The sequence below is a fragment of the Chaetura pelagica genome, unplaced genomic scaffold, assembly GCF_000747805.2.
Source record: "Chaetura pelagica isolate M959 unplaced genomic scaffold, ChaPel_1.0 scaffold531, whole genome shotgun sequence".
In the NCBI taxonomy this organism is placed as follows: domain Eukaryota; kingdom Metazoa; phylum Chordata; class Aves; order Apodiformes; family Apodidae; genus Chaetura; species Chaetura pelagica.
Window position 1 is genome coordinate 1,684,849 of NW_009952362.1, and position 19,411 is coordinate 1,704,259.

At 37.6% G+C, this 19,411-nt stretch overlaps 1 protein-coding gene across 1 annotated transcript in view; it reads right to left on the reverse strand.

Annotated features, from left to right (window-relative positions):
* Positions 1-19,411, reverse strand: part of SORCS1 (sortilin-related VPS10 domain containing receptor 1) — a 192,479-nt gene that overhangs the window by 153,907 nt on the left and 19,161 nt on the right. The window contains exon 3 of the mRNA XM_010007929.1: positions 6,494-6,593. Coding sequence (XP_010006231.1) covers positions 6,494-6,593 — 100 coding nt within the window. The remainder of the gene's footprint in view (positions 1-6,493; positions 6,594-19,411) is intronic.

The window sequence follows — 19,411 nt, forward strand, 5'->3', positions numbered from 1 at the left end:
ACTGCTCACTGAAACAGATGCAGGCCACTAAATTTAAAGAAAAGTGAGGACAAAGCCCTGTATTGCCTTACTGAAAGACCATTGCAGAAAAGACATGTAGTGGTATCTACCCGAAGCTACCTATCAGATTAGCAAAATCAGTGTATGAATCCTATCTCACATTCTCATGGCTTCCTCTCTCCAAAATATTCTATCTGAAGTAAAAGATATGACTACGAAGAATCATTACCAGTGGTCACAACATAGGAGACATTTAAAACAAATCTGGGGGCTTCTTCATAGACCTTCCTAAATTATAAAGGGTTTAATCAAAACAGATTTTCCTCTGAGTAAATTTATGTTTCACTAAATTTTTATCTGCAAAACACTTCAGTTGAAGGTGGTTCCTCTCTTTCAAAAAGTAAGAAACAATTGCATTAAATACCTTTTTGAAATCTACTAGGTAGTACTTAGTTAAAGAAAAAAATAAAACAAACAAACAAAAAAAAACACCAAAATCACACCAAACAAACAAACCCCTACCCCCCAAAAAAACACAACACCACCACCACTAAAAATCCTCAGCCATTCACATCTTTAAGACAATGCCTTTTTGGTCCCTTATGCCTGTCTCTTTCAAGGCTGCACTCACAGCCTACAGCTAACAAGGACTATCCTCCCAAATGAAAAGAGAACAGCAACAGAATAATTTATTTTACCTCTGCAAGAATGGACAACAATACCACTTTGGGCTATTGGCATGACTGATCAACTGTAGACCCTTGGTGTCCTACTGTGCCTAATTTGCTAAGGATGCCATCCCATGACAGCCACAGGATCTGGTTCAGTCTGCACTGAGGTGTGCTTAGAGCTGTGCCGAGTTCTAACATCTAATATAAACTGTTACTCTTCACACTAAGATTTATAGAGGCCTACAAGGACACCACTGGAAATCACTTTTCTGTGAGTGAAAAAATTGATACCTGCTATCACATCTGGCTTCTTGAAACCTTCCATGGTGAGACAGGTCAGAAAAAGGATTTTTACAAGTCTTCCCAATCTGATTTCAGTGACTGAGGGTAGCAGCTTCAAGACAAACTGCGATGTCAGGTGGAATTGTTCATCTCTACAGACATTTTCTCCACCTCTCAGGAAGAGCAGATGCAAAGGCCATTGCAAAGCACACAGTTCTGGGTCTTACCCTTTATATAACTGGGCAGTTTACATTCCAAAACCAGAAACTCCTGGAGCAAATGAGCTCCTCTAATACTACAGGACACAAAGTCTCACTCAATCATTCCTATTTCAGCTAGTAAGGGTAAATCTTCAGTCTGAACTGACAGAAACATATTTCAAATACTCTCTGTACCACCACTACTCAATGTGAGAAAGAGAACAAGGCTGGACCACCATTTCTTTAATTTCCTTTCATCTAAAACTCATTAAAAGAAATTAATTTGAAGTAGTTAGAGATCTAGCCAGCATTGAAATCCACACAATTACATTTACAATAAATACCTGTTATCTTGGATGTACACACACAACAGTACCATGTTTAACACACTGTGAGAAAGCTGGTAATGGTGAACACCAAATAAAAAAGAAGAGAAAGGCATCTATAATTCTTCAGAGAGAAGGAATAGAGGACACTGTACTATACAGCAATTTAAATCTGAACAGTTGGAGTGATAAAGGTAAAACTCAAGGCAAGCCTACAGAAAGAAAGTGGGAGAGAAAACAAAACAAAAATTAAAAAATTCAAACCCACAGATGCACTAATCCTTTAAATAACATAGAAGTTGCTGGCAGATACTATCACCCAGCATTGTATTAACTGGAGAAACACAGATACGAGAGGTTTGAAAGCACAAAGAAGGAATGGTCTGCACAAACTGGCTCTTTGCAAAGAACACTGTGCTGTGTACAAGGATGCAGTGTCTAAATCAGGCAATAGCACTTTGTGAGTTAATGAAAACCTCTAGTTAAACCAATTGTAGAGTCACCACTACCATTAATTAGTTTTTTATTTATATGTTATGATCTTCCATGAAATGCTTAAAAGCAACCCATCTGAAAGGCTTTTATAAAGAAAGACCATAAAAATTAAGTGTATGTGGGTGTCAAGGAAAGTTAATGACAAACTTTTGTAAAATATATTTTCAAGATATTGACTTGGATTTCTATCTTAGTTTAGTTTTTAAACCACCAGTGCATTATTCCCAAACATTTTTCTTTATGTGGAAGCATTTAAATAATTTTATTTCCCCCAACAAAATTCTTTATGCACCTAACAAATAAACCAATGTTGATTTACCTAAGCTTGGGCATTTATTGCACATTGGAGACTTGTTCTGAAGACTTGTTGAGAAATACTCAGACAGGTTCTGTGTGTTTGGCAAGATCCATGTGTTATAACTTTTTCCGCCTCTGATCAGTGTCATCAATCATATGACCAGGTAGTACACTAATTCCATGAACAGAGAGATTAGTGGAAAACCAGAGCTTCCACTTCTCTTACTGCTAGGGCTTAACCTTCATTATGTTACTCACCATTCTCTGTAGTTTCTTTAAGAAAATACTGTAATTCAGAAAAATACCAAGCAACAGCAAGAAGTCATTAGTTTAAATTGTAAATAATGGTTGAATTTGTTCTAATTTTTATTTTCAAAGCACCCTTTTGTAATAAGACACTGCCTGCAATGTCTGCTTAAAGGATTTAATTTTGTTCAATAAAGAGACAAGAATTGGAAGTCAAAGGCTTTTAGAAATAAACTGGCATTCAGAGACTGTGGGAAGCTGTGCAAATCCTGTTTATTTATAGATATATATTTTTATTCTAGATGGAGAATAGCAAACAAATTATAACAATTTATTCAACACGCTGCTGTTTGTTCTTTTCCAGAAAGTGAAAATCATCACAAATTCATTAACAAATCTATTAATTATTTTACTAAATCAAATTACATGCATTCTACAGCTCATTATTCCAACTGCTCTGCTTTGCAAGGAACAGACAAGACAACGTACAGGATGCACTTAGTTTTTTTCATTAGAAGCAATCAGTCTCAAGCCAGCAAAGTTCAATATTCACTGTTTCAATGGGACTGTTCCTAACAGTTAAGTATGTGCTAAAAGGATGTGGGTTTGTTTTTTTCATTTCTTATGAAATAATCTTCAGTATATTGACTACCTGCTGGCCACACTATTGAATCACTGTCGTAGCAAGGTTTCTCCTCCAATAGCTTCAAGATAAAAATTGCATAATTATTTTCCACTACTGAAGAAGACTTCTCTCTCTGCCAAGGAATGCCTTGCAGAACAAAGAACACTGAATGCTGCAGGTGCAGCCAAAAAGATCACTTACCACATACAACAAATATTTAGGGAAAACACACTGTTCACATTTGCCCAGTATCAACTACATCAGTGTATAAACCCTTCACACAAACCAGATTCAATCCAAATTCATGGATTTTAGAGTAATTGAGTGCTACATTTAAAATAAAATGTCTGCAGGTACCCACTCAGCCTACATTAGATGCAATTTTTAGAGTATCGAGAGTTTCTCTCAGTGCCATAAGAATTTTGTGGAGGGGTGGGAAAGTGTAGGGGGGAAAAATGGGGGATGGGGAACACAGGAATCAGGTCTCAGGATCCATAAATTTTTGCTCAATATGTTCTTGAAGGCAAAATTTGTGAATGTTTCCTTCTGCTTTCTATTCTTTAGTAGGTATGATAAAGACTCTGAGCTCTAGTATCTTCGCTTTCACTGCAAAAGTATTTTTAGTGTAGAAGTATAATACATCTCTCCACTCTGTTCTTCATGCTCTCTTAATCACGGGGGACTAGCTAGGTGCTTAAAGTTGAACTTTCATTGGAGAAAAAGCTTCATGTTCTACAAAAATAGCATAATAGGGCCTCCAAAAGTTCTCCCTGCAGACCTAATCCAGCTCCTGCTGAAATCAGTTTTGGAAAATTCAATCTTAGACCTTTATATCTGTCCTTTCATCCCAGGTGTTGCAGCCTCTGGCACCATCCCATATTGATTATAGGCCAACTTCAGTGCAGTTTACTGCCAGAATGGGCAGCTCTACCACTCCACCTGAAAGCTTTTTCCTTTCATCCATTTGTTTTTTGAGCTGGAAAGGGGATTAGCTTTGAGGCAAATTAGTCCTTGATCCAGCTCACCAGATGGCTACACAATCAAGGGTGGCAGGGCCAGGGACAGAGCAGGAAGGTGCAGCAGAGATGGTGAAGGATTTTCAGAGCCAGTCTGGATGTAAATTGGCTTAACATGCTTGCAAAACACTTAGGTTTCTCTGCACAATAGTTAAAGGATCATGCAGATTTTACCCAGCTAAAATTCTTATTAGTTCTAGAGAATGCTATTATTATGCTACAACAAACATCAGGCATGATGATATATATATATGCCCTCCACACCAGAATTTCTATGTCAGGAAACAAACCTTTCAAACCTCAAACCTGAAAGACATTTGAATGATCTGATAATTTCATTCTTTAGCTTTTAGTGACAATCTTCATATCTTCTTCAGGGGTCAGCTGCAATAAAACAACATCTGTCTCCTAATTTGAGACATTTTAATCCCAGTCTTGACTTCTATCAGGAGACTTCAACACACGCTTTTTTGTTTTGAGATCATTTATCTCTCCATCTCTACACCTTTCTTTGTCTTGTATAATCATAGCAATATAAGCAGGTATAAAGAATCAATCAGGTGGCATTACAAAGATAAGTGGTAGCCAACTTCTTTTTTTCTGAGTCTCCCAGCAAACCTAAATTTATCAGAATAGGTAAGGACTGGAATTCCACAGCTACAATCCATTAATCTGAATATCATTAATAGAGGACTTGATAGCTGTCTTGTCAGACCCTATGAGATGGCTGCCTGTAGCAAGGAAGTAGAATGTATGATCCTAAACCTCCACTCTAGCTGTATCTTCCAGTGCTTGCAAACACTGTTTTACCAGGAGAAGAAAGAAAGTCCTTCAATATCAGTCAAAGATATCTTGATTATGAACAGAACATTTGTTCACAGGCTCCAGTGGAGAAGAGGATGGGATCAAGTATACCCTGACACATGCCTACACTTCAACTGGTGGTAAAGACTTTCACCAACAGTGAACTGGAAAAAAAACAGGTGGCATTAGGACATGATTCATATCACTAGGACTAATTTCTTAATGGGTCAGATGACTCATGTCTAGAAGTACCTGTTTCTTTCAAACACAGAGTTGAACATGAACTACAAGAGAACAAAGCTAAGCATTGGCCTCTCTAGTTAGGACAGCTCCCTCTTCCTTCCACACTGTCTTAAAGAATACATAAATTATTCAATATAATGAAAACAGCATTAGAGTGACCTCAGCTGCCTAAATATACAAAGCCTCCTTCAGAGAGGAGACTTCACTAGCACTTTCTGCTGATGCAATTCAGTCTTGCCTGGAATAACTTGTATTATCCACTAAGACAGAAAGCAAGGAGAAAAATAAATACTCCAGCAGGTTCATATTTCCCTCTGGTAGAAGAAAGAGCTGGAGTTGGGCATTCCACCCACTGCATGTGCACTGTAGCCTCACAGCTAGTAAGTCAAGAGGACAATGGTGGCACCACTGCCATTATTTAATCACTTTTTTTTTTTTTTTTCTGGAACAACATAGGAGGAAATATGAAATGAAACTGCTAATAATTTCAGGATGGTTTAACCTACTTTTCAGTTTCCACATTAAAACATCAGTAGCAATAATTGCCTATCACCAAATACAGGAGTTAAACCTTTTTTTAAACAGCATGCAAAGGACAGTCTTTAAACATGATATTGTTTACCAGCATATCCATATGCTAACATATGTGATAACTCAAGTCTTCCTTCATCATTAAGAACTGTGCTTTGTCACTTCCTATTACATACTTCCAAATCACAAACATTTTGTCAAATACTTATCTCACAGGTAGCATCAGATTCTTTCTATGAACATGTCAGAGTTACAAATTCTTAGTAAATTGTTAGTCAGTAGGGTGCTTGCATGATTAAAGCCTTCTGGGCTTTGAAAGGCATTTTCTCTGTAGGAATTTGTCAAATTCTGTTTGGTTCACTATTGGGAGCACTTGAAAGACAAATAATGTTACACACAATCTGGCCACTGTAGATGCATTTCTGTCGTTTTAATGAGTTTCTCTCACTTTCAAACAACAAAATCATCACCATCTAGAAGGTAAGCAAACAATTAAACACAAGATAACTATTACGCCTATCCATTTAATGGCCATCTTCTGGTAATGTATATTCCCTAAAGTACACTGGTAGGTAATCATAGTGACACAAGATGGATTATATTTTGCTAAAGCTATGTGTTTTTTCAAGAGGAGGGAAACAGAAAGAGATAGTTTCCAGCCATTTAAATAGTAACAGATAGGGAGAAAACTGGGATAGATCACCAAGGCAAAAATTGCATGGTAGAGTCAAAATGAGCCAACCACATTATCACCTACCTTCCGTTTGTTTGTTGGAGAAACATACAAGTAGCTCAAAATAGTCTTCAGGCCAACTTTATCATTCAGTTTCTCATACGTTGTCCCATAATCTGTTGACCTACAATTCAAAGAGAGATTTCATAAGTACAAACACTTAATCACACAACCACAAGTCACTTGGCAGCTTTTCAGTATAAGTCATGGTTTACATTGCAGAATGGCTCTCTAGAGGTTTTTGAATGATTCATGTAGTATATAATGGCACCTAATTATATACACAGAGCATCACATGAGTGCTTATAATTTGCATTTAAATTAGATTAAGAAAAATTAAACCAGCACCTTCCCAAAGCACTTTAAAATAAACATGTGTAATAAGAAATGGTAAATTCTGAATATAAAAGAAGATAATGATTGTCAGAAATGCCAAACAGCAGACAGCAAGAGACTAAAGTTATCAATTAATTGTATACTCCAAGCTTCCTCTAGTTTTTAAGATAAGAGTCTTAGCATGTTCCAGTGTAGCTGCTCCAGTTGATTTTTCAGTGAAATTGGAGTCCAGTTTTCTGTGACAACCACTGGTATCCTTCTGGAAACCTTTAGTGTTACACCTGCAAGTTGCACAGTTCAGTCTTTTTTTGTTCTTCATATGGACTAGCAGAGAGTATGGACATGTGCTTTACTCTTGCTTTAAGAGCCACTATTTAGTAGAGAAAATAATGTATTTCTGATATGAGGGCTGCACATAGAGACAGTGACTACATGTCTTGGGGAAGAACAAAACAAGTGAACAAACAAAATCGTGCAGAGTTCCTGTGTCATCTACATCTGACATGTGACTGGAACCAAGAACAATTATCAGCAGAGGTTTTGTTCACTATGCAGCTCATGCTTTCCTGAATTATGTCCTAATATCCTGGAGATTTAGATAATTGACCCAAACCAGTACAGCTGGTATCCACTAACTGTAGAAAAGTGACATGTATCTAGGTAACAGAGACATTTAAAAATATAACCTATCCTTGCAGGTAATACATTTTAAAGACAAGATGGAGATTTACAAATGAGTCCATACAGAACTTCACCTGCAAGCAATAACATACATTTTCCTTTCTGCTAATCATTCGAAACCCAGTCCTTCTAAAGTAAACCCTAGGCACTTTTTATTTCCAAGCTCTCTCCTGTCTGGGAGAGTGGCTAAATTGACAAAGCTATTCACTTAATGCCTACCTTTTTAATTTTATTTTATTTTTTCATTTTCTTTTTCAGGGTGTGGAGGCTTCCGGATCAGGTTCCACACCTACATTCATACTACAGCTTGTGGAATTTCAGATTTTGCAACAAGTACATTAATAAAACAAGAAGGTAGCAGCTTGGGTTTCTATTTGCACTAAAATGAGGATTTGCATTAAAGTTGAACCTTTCTATTCAGGAACTTGATCAAAACATTTACATGTATCTGTCTTGGTCATATAACAACTGACCTATGGTCTATGACCATAGCATTTTCTTTCCCTCCCATTCCCCAATGAACATAGGCATTCCTCTGAGCATATATGACCTTTGTTGTTTACAACATGAACGGCAAGTTCTCATCTACTGATTGATCTTTCCCTTTATAAGGTCATCTCATTCAGAAGCACATATAAACTAACAGAGCTATTTCCTCAGAGGACTGAGAAGGAGGATACTGTTATGGTTATTTATGTTACTGACTATTTCAGAGATGTTCCAACATTAAGGTGAAGGGAGCCTGAATGTTGAAGGGAGCAGGATGCTGAAACACAGCACTGCCAAGGATTGCTGGTTTACTTCAGCTACCCCATCCACCTCACCACCCAGCTTTCTCAGAAATCAATTTTTCTGTCGCAGTCTAAAAAAAAAAAACCAACAACAAACCTATCCTTTGTGAAGTTTGGGTTTAAAAAGACATGTAAAGAATGTAAGGACTAAATCTGACTTTCTGAATTAGGCAGATATATATTAATGAAGTAATGCAGCTCTTCTTCATACCAGTGACAATTAGTTCAAAATGCAAGCTTTCAAAAGGCAATAGGAGTGAAGAAAACCTGGCACACAAAACTTGCTTTGAAATTGTTAAAGAAAAACAGACAGTCCTCCTGCCACAGCACAGGCAAACAGATGTTGAAAACCTCGTGCAAATGGCAGTCTTAACTAGAATTGCCAGCCATTTCTTATTTCAAATCTCTAGCCAATTGTTTTGCATTCATAGCTTTATTTACAGGTAAAATCACATGCAGATGGAAGTATACGCTTCTGGCAACATCCATAAAAGCAACTGAAAGATTGAAAGCTTAAAAAAACCCAACATTTTTTGCAGATGAACAAATATACAAGCGAACAATGAGCTACTAGAAGACCTCACACTCATTATCATGTGCTAAATTTGCAATAGTCAGTTCTTCTACTTCACCAGTTACAGCATTTTACAATTACTGTTAACAGGGAGGTAAATGTTACACAACAACAGATAGGCCCCTACAAGTGCTTTGACACAAAGAAACTGTGAGGCACACACAGAGCAGTGGGACAAAAGAATTGTATTGAATGAAACATGGCATACATATGAAGCCTCTGATGAATCTAAAGCTGGGGTATTGCCAACCTGCATTAATTTTATTATTTTTATAAATATATGTATGTACAAGCAGGCATTCATTAGCAGCCTGGATAACAAGCTCTTAATTTGTCTTATTAAATGGGTGTATAAAGCAGCATGAGACTCCTAAGTCATGAAAATATAACAACCATTTGGTGATCCAGGAAGTCAGCCTAAACTGGAAGTTTTGCAAAAGCCAGATGCACCTCAGCTGAGTGTAGGCAGCAATGACAGTGTACAATTCAATCCCTGTTATCTGAACGGAAACAGATGTATCAACCAACATCTTCCACATTTTGTGTGGTAGGCTGCTTCTGAAGCTCTGCAGAGAAAACTCTGTGCATCTGTGCAACATGAGCAGAGCAAGAAAAACCTGGCTAGATCTGAAAGGGCTAAATCCAGGACCTGCAGAGCTGAAAACACAAAAATTAAACTCTCTACCTTCTGAACCATCTGCTGAAAAGCAACAGCTCCGGAAACAACCATATGAACAGTAAGCTCTGTTTTACTAGCTCTTGTGTAGACATGCATGTTGCAATGGTTTCTCAAATTCTTTTGGGGAGGGAGGGTCTTTATACATGTTCCATCAAATTAATTTAAATCCCTGAATAAATTGTTTCATTTTGGCTTGACTTGGCTTGGTAGAGTTACAGTGATAGATTAAGTCAAAATAAGTCCAGATCTCTCTGAAATATGAAGGTCTGCAGAGAGATTTCAAGTACGTGCAAGTCTAACTAAATGTGGAAAAAATAGATATGTTAGGACACTGTGGACTTACATTACTGAAATGCAGATGATACTTAGTAAAAAAAATAAATAAATAAACAGAAACAGAATATTTAGAATAAATTCTGAACTTTAAACCTGTCCCACCATTTTAACTAATTGCTGCCATTAAATCTATCTGAAAATGTCACTGTTCAGAATCACACTCCCTAGTTTTTCAGTAAAACAGAATGATTTCTGCAAATATTCAAGATAAACATTTTAATTATTATGAGTTCATTTGACTGCATAAAAAATACCATAACTGTGGGACTGAAGCTCTGACTTCCCTGAGTACTAAATTAAAACAAAACTAGAAACACGTAGAATAATTTATATTTTGCAAACTATTTGCAAGAAAGTTGACATTTAAATAACTTCATTATTATTCATTGACAGGGCTTTTCCCTCTCCTCCTGTCAGGGTAAATGACATTTCTATTACAGTATTGTAATAAACTCCTGCACATTTTAAATAAAGTCACTGAATTCCATTAGTCCACCTACTGTCATGAATATATCACAATCCATTCCTACCAATATTTCACAATTATAATAGGCATTCTGAATCAACCACTAACACGAACCCTATGGAAATTTTCTTCTTTCTAAAGAAGCACAGACTGAAATTCAGAGGACTGTCAGTTTGAATATATAGATTAAATAAATTCCCTAGCAAGTTGCTGTTTACTCTCCTGTGTTACAAATTTAAGGTTGTCTGTACTTATTTTGCATAAACTGCTGAAGACTTAAAGAATCAACCAGTTGTTTGTTTGGTTAAGGTTTGTTTTGCTACAAGATCTTTCTGGAAAACTCCATAAGAAAAAAGAAAAGCATTACATGCAGACTTTAAGTTCCCTTACACCATGTATCCTGCTTATTGGGGTGCTTTCTTCCCATGAAAGACATATGCTTAACATATGAAATACATGAAGGTCCTTGTCATAACACAAATTAAGGCACAATCACTTTAATTGGCACCATTCACTATTTTTTTTTTCTTTTCCCACCAGTTATTCCTGGTTTTCATATATTAATATGACTGCTTCCCTCACCATGAGAAGATTGTCTGTGTATTGTGTCCTCAATTTCCTTCCTCCTCAGTTTAATTTGCTGCTCTAACTGCTGTCCAAGTGGCAGCCAGCCCTGGGCGGCAGGACCAGAGACATCTGCAATGTAGTTAGGGAGCAGCAGAGCAGGGCAGGGCAGCCTGTCCTGACCAGGAACAATGTGAAGGAGGCTTCTAGCCTGTTTCTCCTTGTGCACATTAATTCATCCCTGGCAGAAGACAGGTATTTTAAGAAAGAAACAGCAGCAACTATTAGATCATCTGTTCTAATCTCCTGCCTAACTGTATTTGCCACCTGTTTTTTCTCCAAAGGGACTGGCCAGTTGAGCACAAGATTTGCCAGTTGCTATCATACTAATCTCTACATGAGCAGATCTTTGGAGAGAAGTCTTTCAGAACACAGACTGTGAACTCACAGGCTGCTCTTACCAAAGCTTTTCACTGAACAAGTTTTTGAATAAAGAAATAGTTAAGACATTAAACATGATCTTACATGTCTGAATGTGAAAAATACTGGACCTGGTAATTCTGAAGCACATTTGTATTCCTGTGTGCAATGGTTTAAGCCAGTTTGTAAACTCTGTTGAGGAATTGTTGATTTTTGCATTTTTTCTTTCTGCTGATCTTTCTAGGCTGAGGTCCTATTCCCTCACCACTTAAACTGAAAACTTTTTTTTTTTTTTTTTAAATGGTTTTAGAGCCAAGTACTAAAGTTTCTCATTGACTTTTGACACGCCATGGGAACTATTTGCCTAGCTCACAAAGACTGATACATTTTGAGGGAAGTTTTACATCTCCATTTTGAAGAGCAATTGCAAGATGTAAACACAGTGAATCCTGTGTCCTTTCCACGCAGCAGAGACAGACATTGCCCTCATTCATACAAGTGTCTCTCCTGCAGTGACACTCTGAATGGCTATAGGTGCTCCCTGCCCCTCTGACTCAGAGGTCAGAGTGACCATTCCTTTGTATTAAATCACTTCCAGATGCCTATCTGCTGCTCTATCACATTTAGTCTCACAGGTAATGATAGTGGAAAGTCTTGCGGAATTTTTCCTGTGGACTTTTTATAACACAGAACATAGAATTTTTATTTAAAACTACTGTATCCTACTGAGCAGCCCAGGCCTTTCAACACTGAACTGATGTATGTCCCTGATACACTACCATCTGCTAAAGGCCTTTCTGCAGCTTGGGACCAGCCATACTATAACTTTATGCTTTCCCTAGCCTCCTCTTCCTCAGCTCTGGTGATGCGTGTATCTCATTGCATAGCATGTCTTCAGATCCTCTCATCTTACTGAACTAGGTATAGGATAAGGTATTTCTGATCAAACTTTAGTGTTTAATCCATCAACAACAAAAAAATAAATCTCATTTTTGCTGTGACATATATTAAAGTTTTTCTTCTTTACATTTAAATTAAAATGCCTTCTAAGTAGAAGAATTGAGAATGACTAATGATTCTTGTTGATGTACGTTTGCATGGGGCACACTGACATCACTGCACCCTTAGTGCCAAATTCTCACTTATTAAGTGGCTCTTTGAGTCTTGCATCTTCCTATTTCCACCCCAGTCTGGTGTAAATCACACAAACATCTAGGGCGGTAGCCCAGTAATCATCACGCTATTAACTTTCTAATTGATGGTAATGGCCAGAATAAATTTCAGGCACCCCAAGGGGTGGTTAATGGATTTTGTAGCTTGAGGGCAGCACAATCGGAAGCTTTTCCATTAATCAGTGAGATGAGACAACCATACACGTCCTATACTCCCCACCCCAGCATAACACTGAGGTCATTTTAGCTTTGTTGAAAAGGTGGGTGTTGCCATGCAAAACATCGCTGCGGCAGGCTAAGTTCAGTGACAAGGTTTGATACACTGGCCCAGCAGAGCTGTGTTAGCATTCATAGTCACCTTATACATCCAGAAAACTGCTTTTGCCCATCTCTAATTAAGAGCAAGAAGGAGTTTTATTGTGTCATAAAAATGTTGCAGCTTTTTTCTGGCTTTTAGTACATGCCCTGCAGAAGAGGCTTTCCAGCTAGCACCATCCGAGCATTTGCAACACAATATGCAATCTTCATTCTCTCCTGCCAGGGCAAATCAACAGCTAGAAAGCTTAAAAGACCCAGGCAGCCCAAGATATTATCTTAAAAATTGCTGTCCAAGCCTCTTAGTTGTTATAATGGAGTAACTCTCAACCAGTAGCATTTTAAAACCTGCTAAAAACGTGCTTCATGCACTAATCTATATTAAAATTAGTTGGAAGATGGAATTCCCATCCCTTAGGCAATTCTAACCAAACCGTTTTGCCCCGTTTTAAACTATGATTTCAAAAATCTAGATAGAATTAAAATACAAGGGGGGGAAAAAAGAGCTTAAGTATAAAAGAATAATAATAATTTCAGACTATTTTATCCCACTAGTACCAGCATTATTATTATCCATTCAACTGAATGTTTTATAATACAGTCTGCCTGTCACTCCACAGGAAAAAAGGTCAAATGAAACAAGGAGAAAACCAAAACTAAACCCACTTTCAGTTTAAAATAATTCCAACATTTTCTGTCAAGATTTCATTTTTAAAAGAATGCAAAAGATTTATCTGACTAACGCTGTATTTCCCAGCAGAAAATTGTTCCACTGAAAACATTTCAATTAGTTCTCTTAAGTCCTAGAAGTGAACATGATAAATTGTTAGCTGGACTTTTACTCTACCACATGACCTAAAATTCTAAAAAAGAATTTGGTTTTGTTGGATTTAAAAGCTGTACTAGTGGATTACTTGGATTATGGTACCCAAGAATCACTAATTAATGCTTTTAAGCAGGTAAATACAAGTGTTACATTCTTTTCAAAACTGTTTGAATGATGATGCAGCTGTACCATTTGTGTCAGTTACAAATAATATGCATCAACCAGAGCCACACAGCTTTTATTTTTTTCCTCCTGGTTCACAGAAGCATATTTATCACTATGTATTCTCAAGGATCAGTGGGGTTATAAGGCTTGCTATTTATAGCTATTCTTGGGGTATCCAGCAAGTGACAGTAATTTGTTACTTTGACATCTAACCTTAGGTCAACTCCCCTAGCAGAAGATGGATTTTTACAGGATATGAAATGAAAGTACACAGCAGAAGATTAATACCATTTCCTAGGCCTGAGGAGAATGCATGCTCCCACCACTCTACAGCAAAAGTGGTCAGGAGCATGTGCTACGTATTAAGAATAAAGCAAGATGTGGTCAAGGTGAGGTGTTCAAACAGCCTATTAGCAAACTGATGCACTGGCATTTAAGTGCAGAGGAACTGTAGGGTGGTAGTCTAGAAATGAACTCAGCTCTTTAAGTTCTTAAATTCTGAAAGCCATCTGTCAACCAGTACAAGCTACATAGAAAATGGCATCTTGCTTTTATGTTCCTGGTAAATGATAAAAAAAAAAAAAAAAAACCACAGTTAAAGCTAGTCTGTAAATTCCATATCAAAAATACCTTGCACAAGATCAAGTTACCATTTTGCTTTGCTTCAGAAAGCTTCTTGTATTAATTATATTTCCTGTTTGTGAGAAAAGGACTGCAGATCGAAGCATCTTGAAACGTTCCCTTGATACTAAAATCCTTACTGATGGGCCATATTCGTCCATTACATACAAAAACAATAATGAAGTGCCTTTAAAAAAAAAAACAAAAAACACTACATTTGACAAGAAGATTTCTCTCCCCAGGCCATCTGTTCTTAATTTATTTCTAATTAAAATTATAAGAAAGGTCCTTCTAAAGCTGTGACTGCATAAAGACATTAGTTAAACAATCCAGTCATTAAAATAAGGCTATCAACAGGAACTCAGCCAAGTATCTAAGAAGTCCTTCTACCTTCTTACCATCATTCTCAGCCAGCACCACTTGCTTTAAAAAAGGTGTTGTCTTCCAGTGTGCTCAGAAAGTCAGAAAATTTCAGCTTCACTGATACACAAATCACATGTGACCTCAAGAGCTACATAAATTTCCAAATTTGTGTAATGCCACATCCTGCCTCCAACATAGATCATCACTTTCAGGTATATTACTGCTCTGTAGTAACTCAGTCATGTAACTACTAGTGCAATGGACTCAATCAGGCTGCAATAAGCATCCCCTTCAGGGCAGTGGGCAGCTGAGGCTATACATTATACGTGCCCACTTATATTTCTGTCAGAGCACTACTGGAAAGGAAAATGATCCATCACACATTAGACAGACAAGATCTTAGTATTTACTTCCAGGTTGTGGGCAATGCAGCCTACTTAGCTCCTAGCCAAAAGAAGCACTTATCTGGCTATATGTATGGAGTATTATTTAGTGCCACATGAAAATACTCTATATCCCAAAACAGCTGGAAAGTTTCATCTGTGAGGAAGCCAAGTCTGATAGAACAAGACATTAATTACAAAAGATTCAAATTTCCACTTTGAATCACAAAGTTCACACAGCTACATAAAGATAACACCTTCAAAAAGAACCTTCATGAGTCCCTGGATATTTGTCTGGGAGATGCTTGCCAAGTCCCGTCCTCCTGCTTGATGGAAAGTCACTGATAAACGTCCACAAGTGGGATGTTTTCAATTTAATTTTGATTTATTAGGGCCCAATTAGAATAGACACCTTAAGTAACAGTCATCACAATAGCCAAGCAATGGAACTGTTATTCTGTATAGTGAGCAAGGGAAGGAGGCAGGAACAGGTGAAAGATTTTAAATGTGCAGTTCAACTGGGGGGGCAGCCATTCCTATAGCACAGGTGTGCTCAGGAACCCACTTTTCAGCACTATCTATGCACATATGTGCCTCCACCATCTATCAAACAGGCTGCCAGAAATCTGATTATTTGTTGCTTAAAGGTCAAATTGCAGATGAAATAAGACCAGACAACTGTGACCAATTCTTCTAGGTCTTCATAGACCAAGCACCTGCAAAAAATGCACTGAATCTCCCTTCTTCAGTGGATTAAAATTGGTGCAATTCTGTAGATATGCAAAATAGTATTCAGTGATTTTTCACTGCTTCAGAATAAAGTTCACTATTTAGCCCACCTAATCTCTGGGTGAATAAGGCACTTTAACCTTTATATCATGTGTGGTTCTTTCTATCTCCATCCTTCTCCCCGTGTTTTAAAATTTATGGTTACCATTTAGGCCAATTTCAATTTCCATTAATAATATGTGCGACTGATGTACATTTAAGTGAATTTAATCATGTTGTAGTGACAGGTTTAGCTTAAAAGCAGAGCTTCACTTAGAGCTATCAAGTAAATTTCTCTTGAAAAGGTCAGTTTAACATTTAACAGGAGGGCCCATTCCAGACAAATTAGAATTTGCTCCACTTGATTCAAGTGCAAACTGGCTTCAATGGAGGTATGTCAATCAAAAGAGAAAAGTGTCAGGTGTGTCCAAGGTAGAAGGTTCACTGACACCTCTATACACAGTCAGCCCACAGGCTGCTCAGACACGTGGGCAGAACCAATATGTTCCTGCCCCACTATTCCAGGATTGGGTCTGAAATGCAGCAAGACCACCACACCATAGAAATCCAGGCCCATTGACTTATGGATGTCCGGTTTGGCTATCTTGTAGTATCTCTACACTGCTAATGAGTTTTCCATTTTTAACAATCACTGAGATTAAGACCTTCTGTTATTGTCCCACCCATACAAAAATGCAGTGTGTCCCAGTAGACTTTTAAATTGAAAATAACGTTTTCCATAAGGATGTTTTACGTCAAGTAACAGTTTCTGGATAGAATCAAACCATCCTCCAGGCATGTATCCAACTTTCCTAGTCAGTTGGCTGGCTGAATGACATCATGCCTTTAGTGACAAGTTTCACCATCTTTTTTACTATAGTTTCAGAAATACCAAATTCCTCATAAAACAGAAATTCTATTTTTCCGGCCAGCTAAATAGGTTAATCGTGGTATACATTTCCCATCTCAACTACAAGCTCCCCAGGAGTCCTGGAGAGGTTTCAAAGGGTATCTTTGACATCTGTACTGTTACTGCCTGAACAATCTTCATTATTTCAGAGGCTTTGCTTCTGCCTAGAAGGGGTGGTTGGAAAAAAAAAAAAAAAAAAAAAAGCAAACAAAACAAAACAGAAAACCTCACACACATTGGAAGTTCACATACAAAACTGAAATTCAGTTCAGCTGCAGGGTCACTTGGAAATGTTTCAGACACATTTTTCACTTTAGAAAATGCTAACCTTCCAAAGCAAAACTTCTCAGAAAAGTTCCTGAATGGAATTTCCTGACAGAACATTAGAAGTAACAGATAAGCTAGTTCTGGGAGGACACCCACCTGAGCCGTGAAAGGTGGAAGCAGAGGAAAGCCTATAGCAAAGTAGTCAACTAAAGTACTGATGTATGTGTAGCTATCTAAGCATTAAACAACAGCTGGGGCTGTTATTGCAGCAACACCAATAATCGGTTTCAATCAATTCTTCCTTTTACAGCAAGGCAAATGCTGATTCAGTCGTTTTCAAGTGATACAAAACTTCAGTTTGAGAGCCTCATCCATCTGAAAAGAGTTATCTTGGCCTCTTACTACTGTTAGGTGACACTCTTCTACCCTTTGAACCCTGCTTGCATGTAGGCTAGAAAGAGATGCTTAATAATGCAACCACAGTCATGATTATGAAGGAGATTCACCAGCAATTTGACTAACCAAGCTGACAAAGTGATTGGGTTCAAAAAGGGAAGGACTCTCCCGGCAGCAGTTAATTAAAACAAAAATTAAACTCTGCACATTTCCAGTGTAACAAAAAAGGATTTACTGGTCCGTAAAAAGGAAAGAAAGGGAATGGCCTGGATAATCTCAAATATCAGCACGATACAGAGAATAAAAATCAGTTCTAGGGTGCAGCTCAGACTGGACTGGCTATTCTAGCTTCACTGCAGAGGATCAGCAAATAAAATCTGCAATGAAGTTCTGCAAAGAAAGCTGTTGTACCTGTAGAACCATTTCAGTCAGGTGGCTGTAAACAGTAACTGAAGATGCTAGGTTTTCTTGTAGCAATGGTGCTAACTCAGAACCTCAGAAATTGAGCTATGCTTTGCTTAAATAATGTGTGGGTTCAAGAAAAAAGTAAAGCTACTTTGAAAATTGAAAGCTGACTCATCCACACACAACAGTGGTCCCTTGAAGTTATCAACAGTGTTTGAGATTGCTCAGAGTCAAGAAACTAATGCTGGGTGTGAGAATATATTAAATTAAGTGTATTTTTGTCAGAATGTTTTATACATGAGAGAAGAACATAACTGTTGGAGAAAATGAGATAAAACTCCTGTGATTTTTTTTTTTATTATTCCATGTTAAGACTTAATGGAAAAAATCCTAAATATATTAATGGCTAAAAATCTACAGGTTTTATTGGATTCCTGAGCTGCTAATAATTTCAATAAAGGACATTTCAAAATTTTGTATAGGAGATGTGATAGATGTAGAGCTGTTCTGTAATATTTTATTCTGGCTTATTTATGGAGTGTTTGCTACAAGAACAGACTAGTGGTATTTAAGAGGGGAGATGCTGGTTAAGAGAATGGAGGAAATAAGGAGAAAAGCTACCTCGGTAATTGACACTTAAGGATAATTAAGGGACATTGGACAGATGCAGATAGAGGAAGGGCTTTGACCCCAGGGTGAAGGAACAATTGTGTCTGCAGAAGAACTGTGTTACAATCCAAACTCGTTCAAATCACCCTGAAAATCCCTCAGGAAGTGCAACAAACATTTCTGAACACTGAAAAAAAATACCAAAGAGGGCACTACTGTCCCAAGACTGGCTTTATGGCTTGGCCACAGACATAGCAGAGCATAAGAGGGAACCTGAGGATGAGAGAGAAATTACACACTCCAAAATTTCTCACTACAACACCAGATAAAAACAAACAAAGCATTGCTACAAAAAAACTGCCCAGAACTACTTTATCACTGAATATGCCAGACATCTTATCATCACTTTGAGATTCACAAAACTCTTCCTAAACATTCTCTTTTAGAATTTAAACAGAAAAACTTCAGTTTGAGGAAGCTTACCTTGGTATTCACCAGTGGTTTACAAACAACAGAACAAAAGAGCATGAAGAAAAGAACACAAACTGTATTTAAGTCAAGACTCAGAAAGATAATTGAATTCTGCAGGATAGATGTAGCCATCAGTGCCAGGAGCCCTGTATTGGCCAGGAAGGTACTAGTCTTGGCACTATGAAACTCTTACATTCCCACCTGTACAATCCAGACATTTACAGTCCTTCAGGAAATTCCTATGGATTAGGTCCCTGGTTCTGCTCTACTGAGTTTCCTCTCAGAGGGAAGGAGATGTTTAATTTATGTCACCATTTCCAAATATGATGTGGCCCAACTATCCAAAGGAGATGAACAGTCACGGCAAAGGACCTCAAATGTATCTTCTAAGGGCTATGGCAAGGTGAGCAGGAAAGGGAATCTT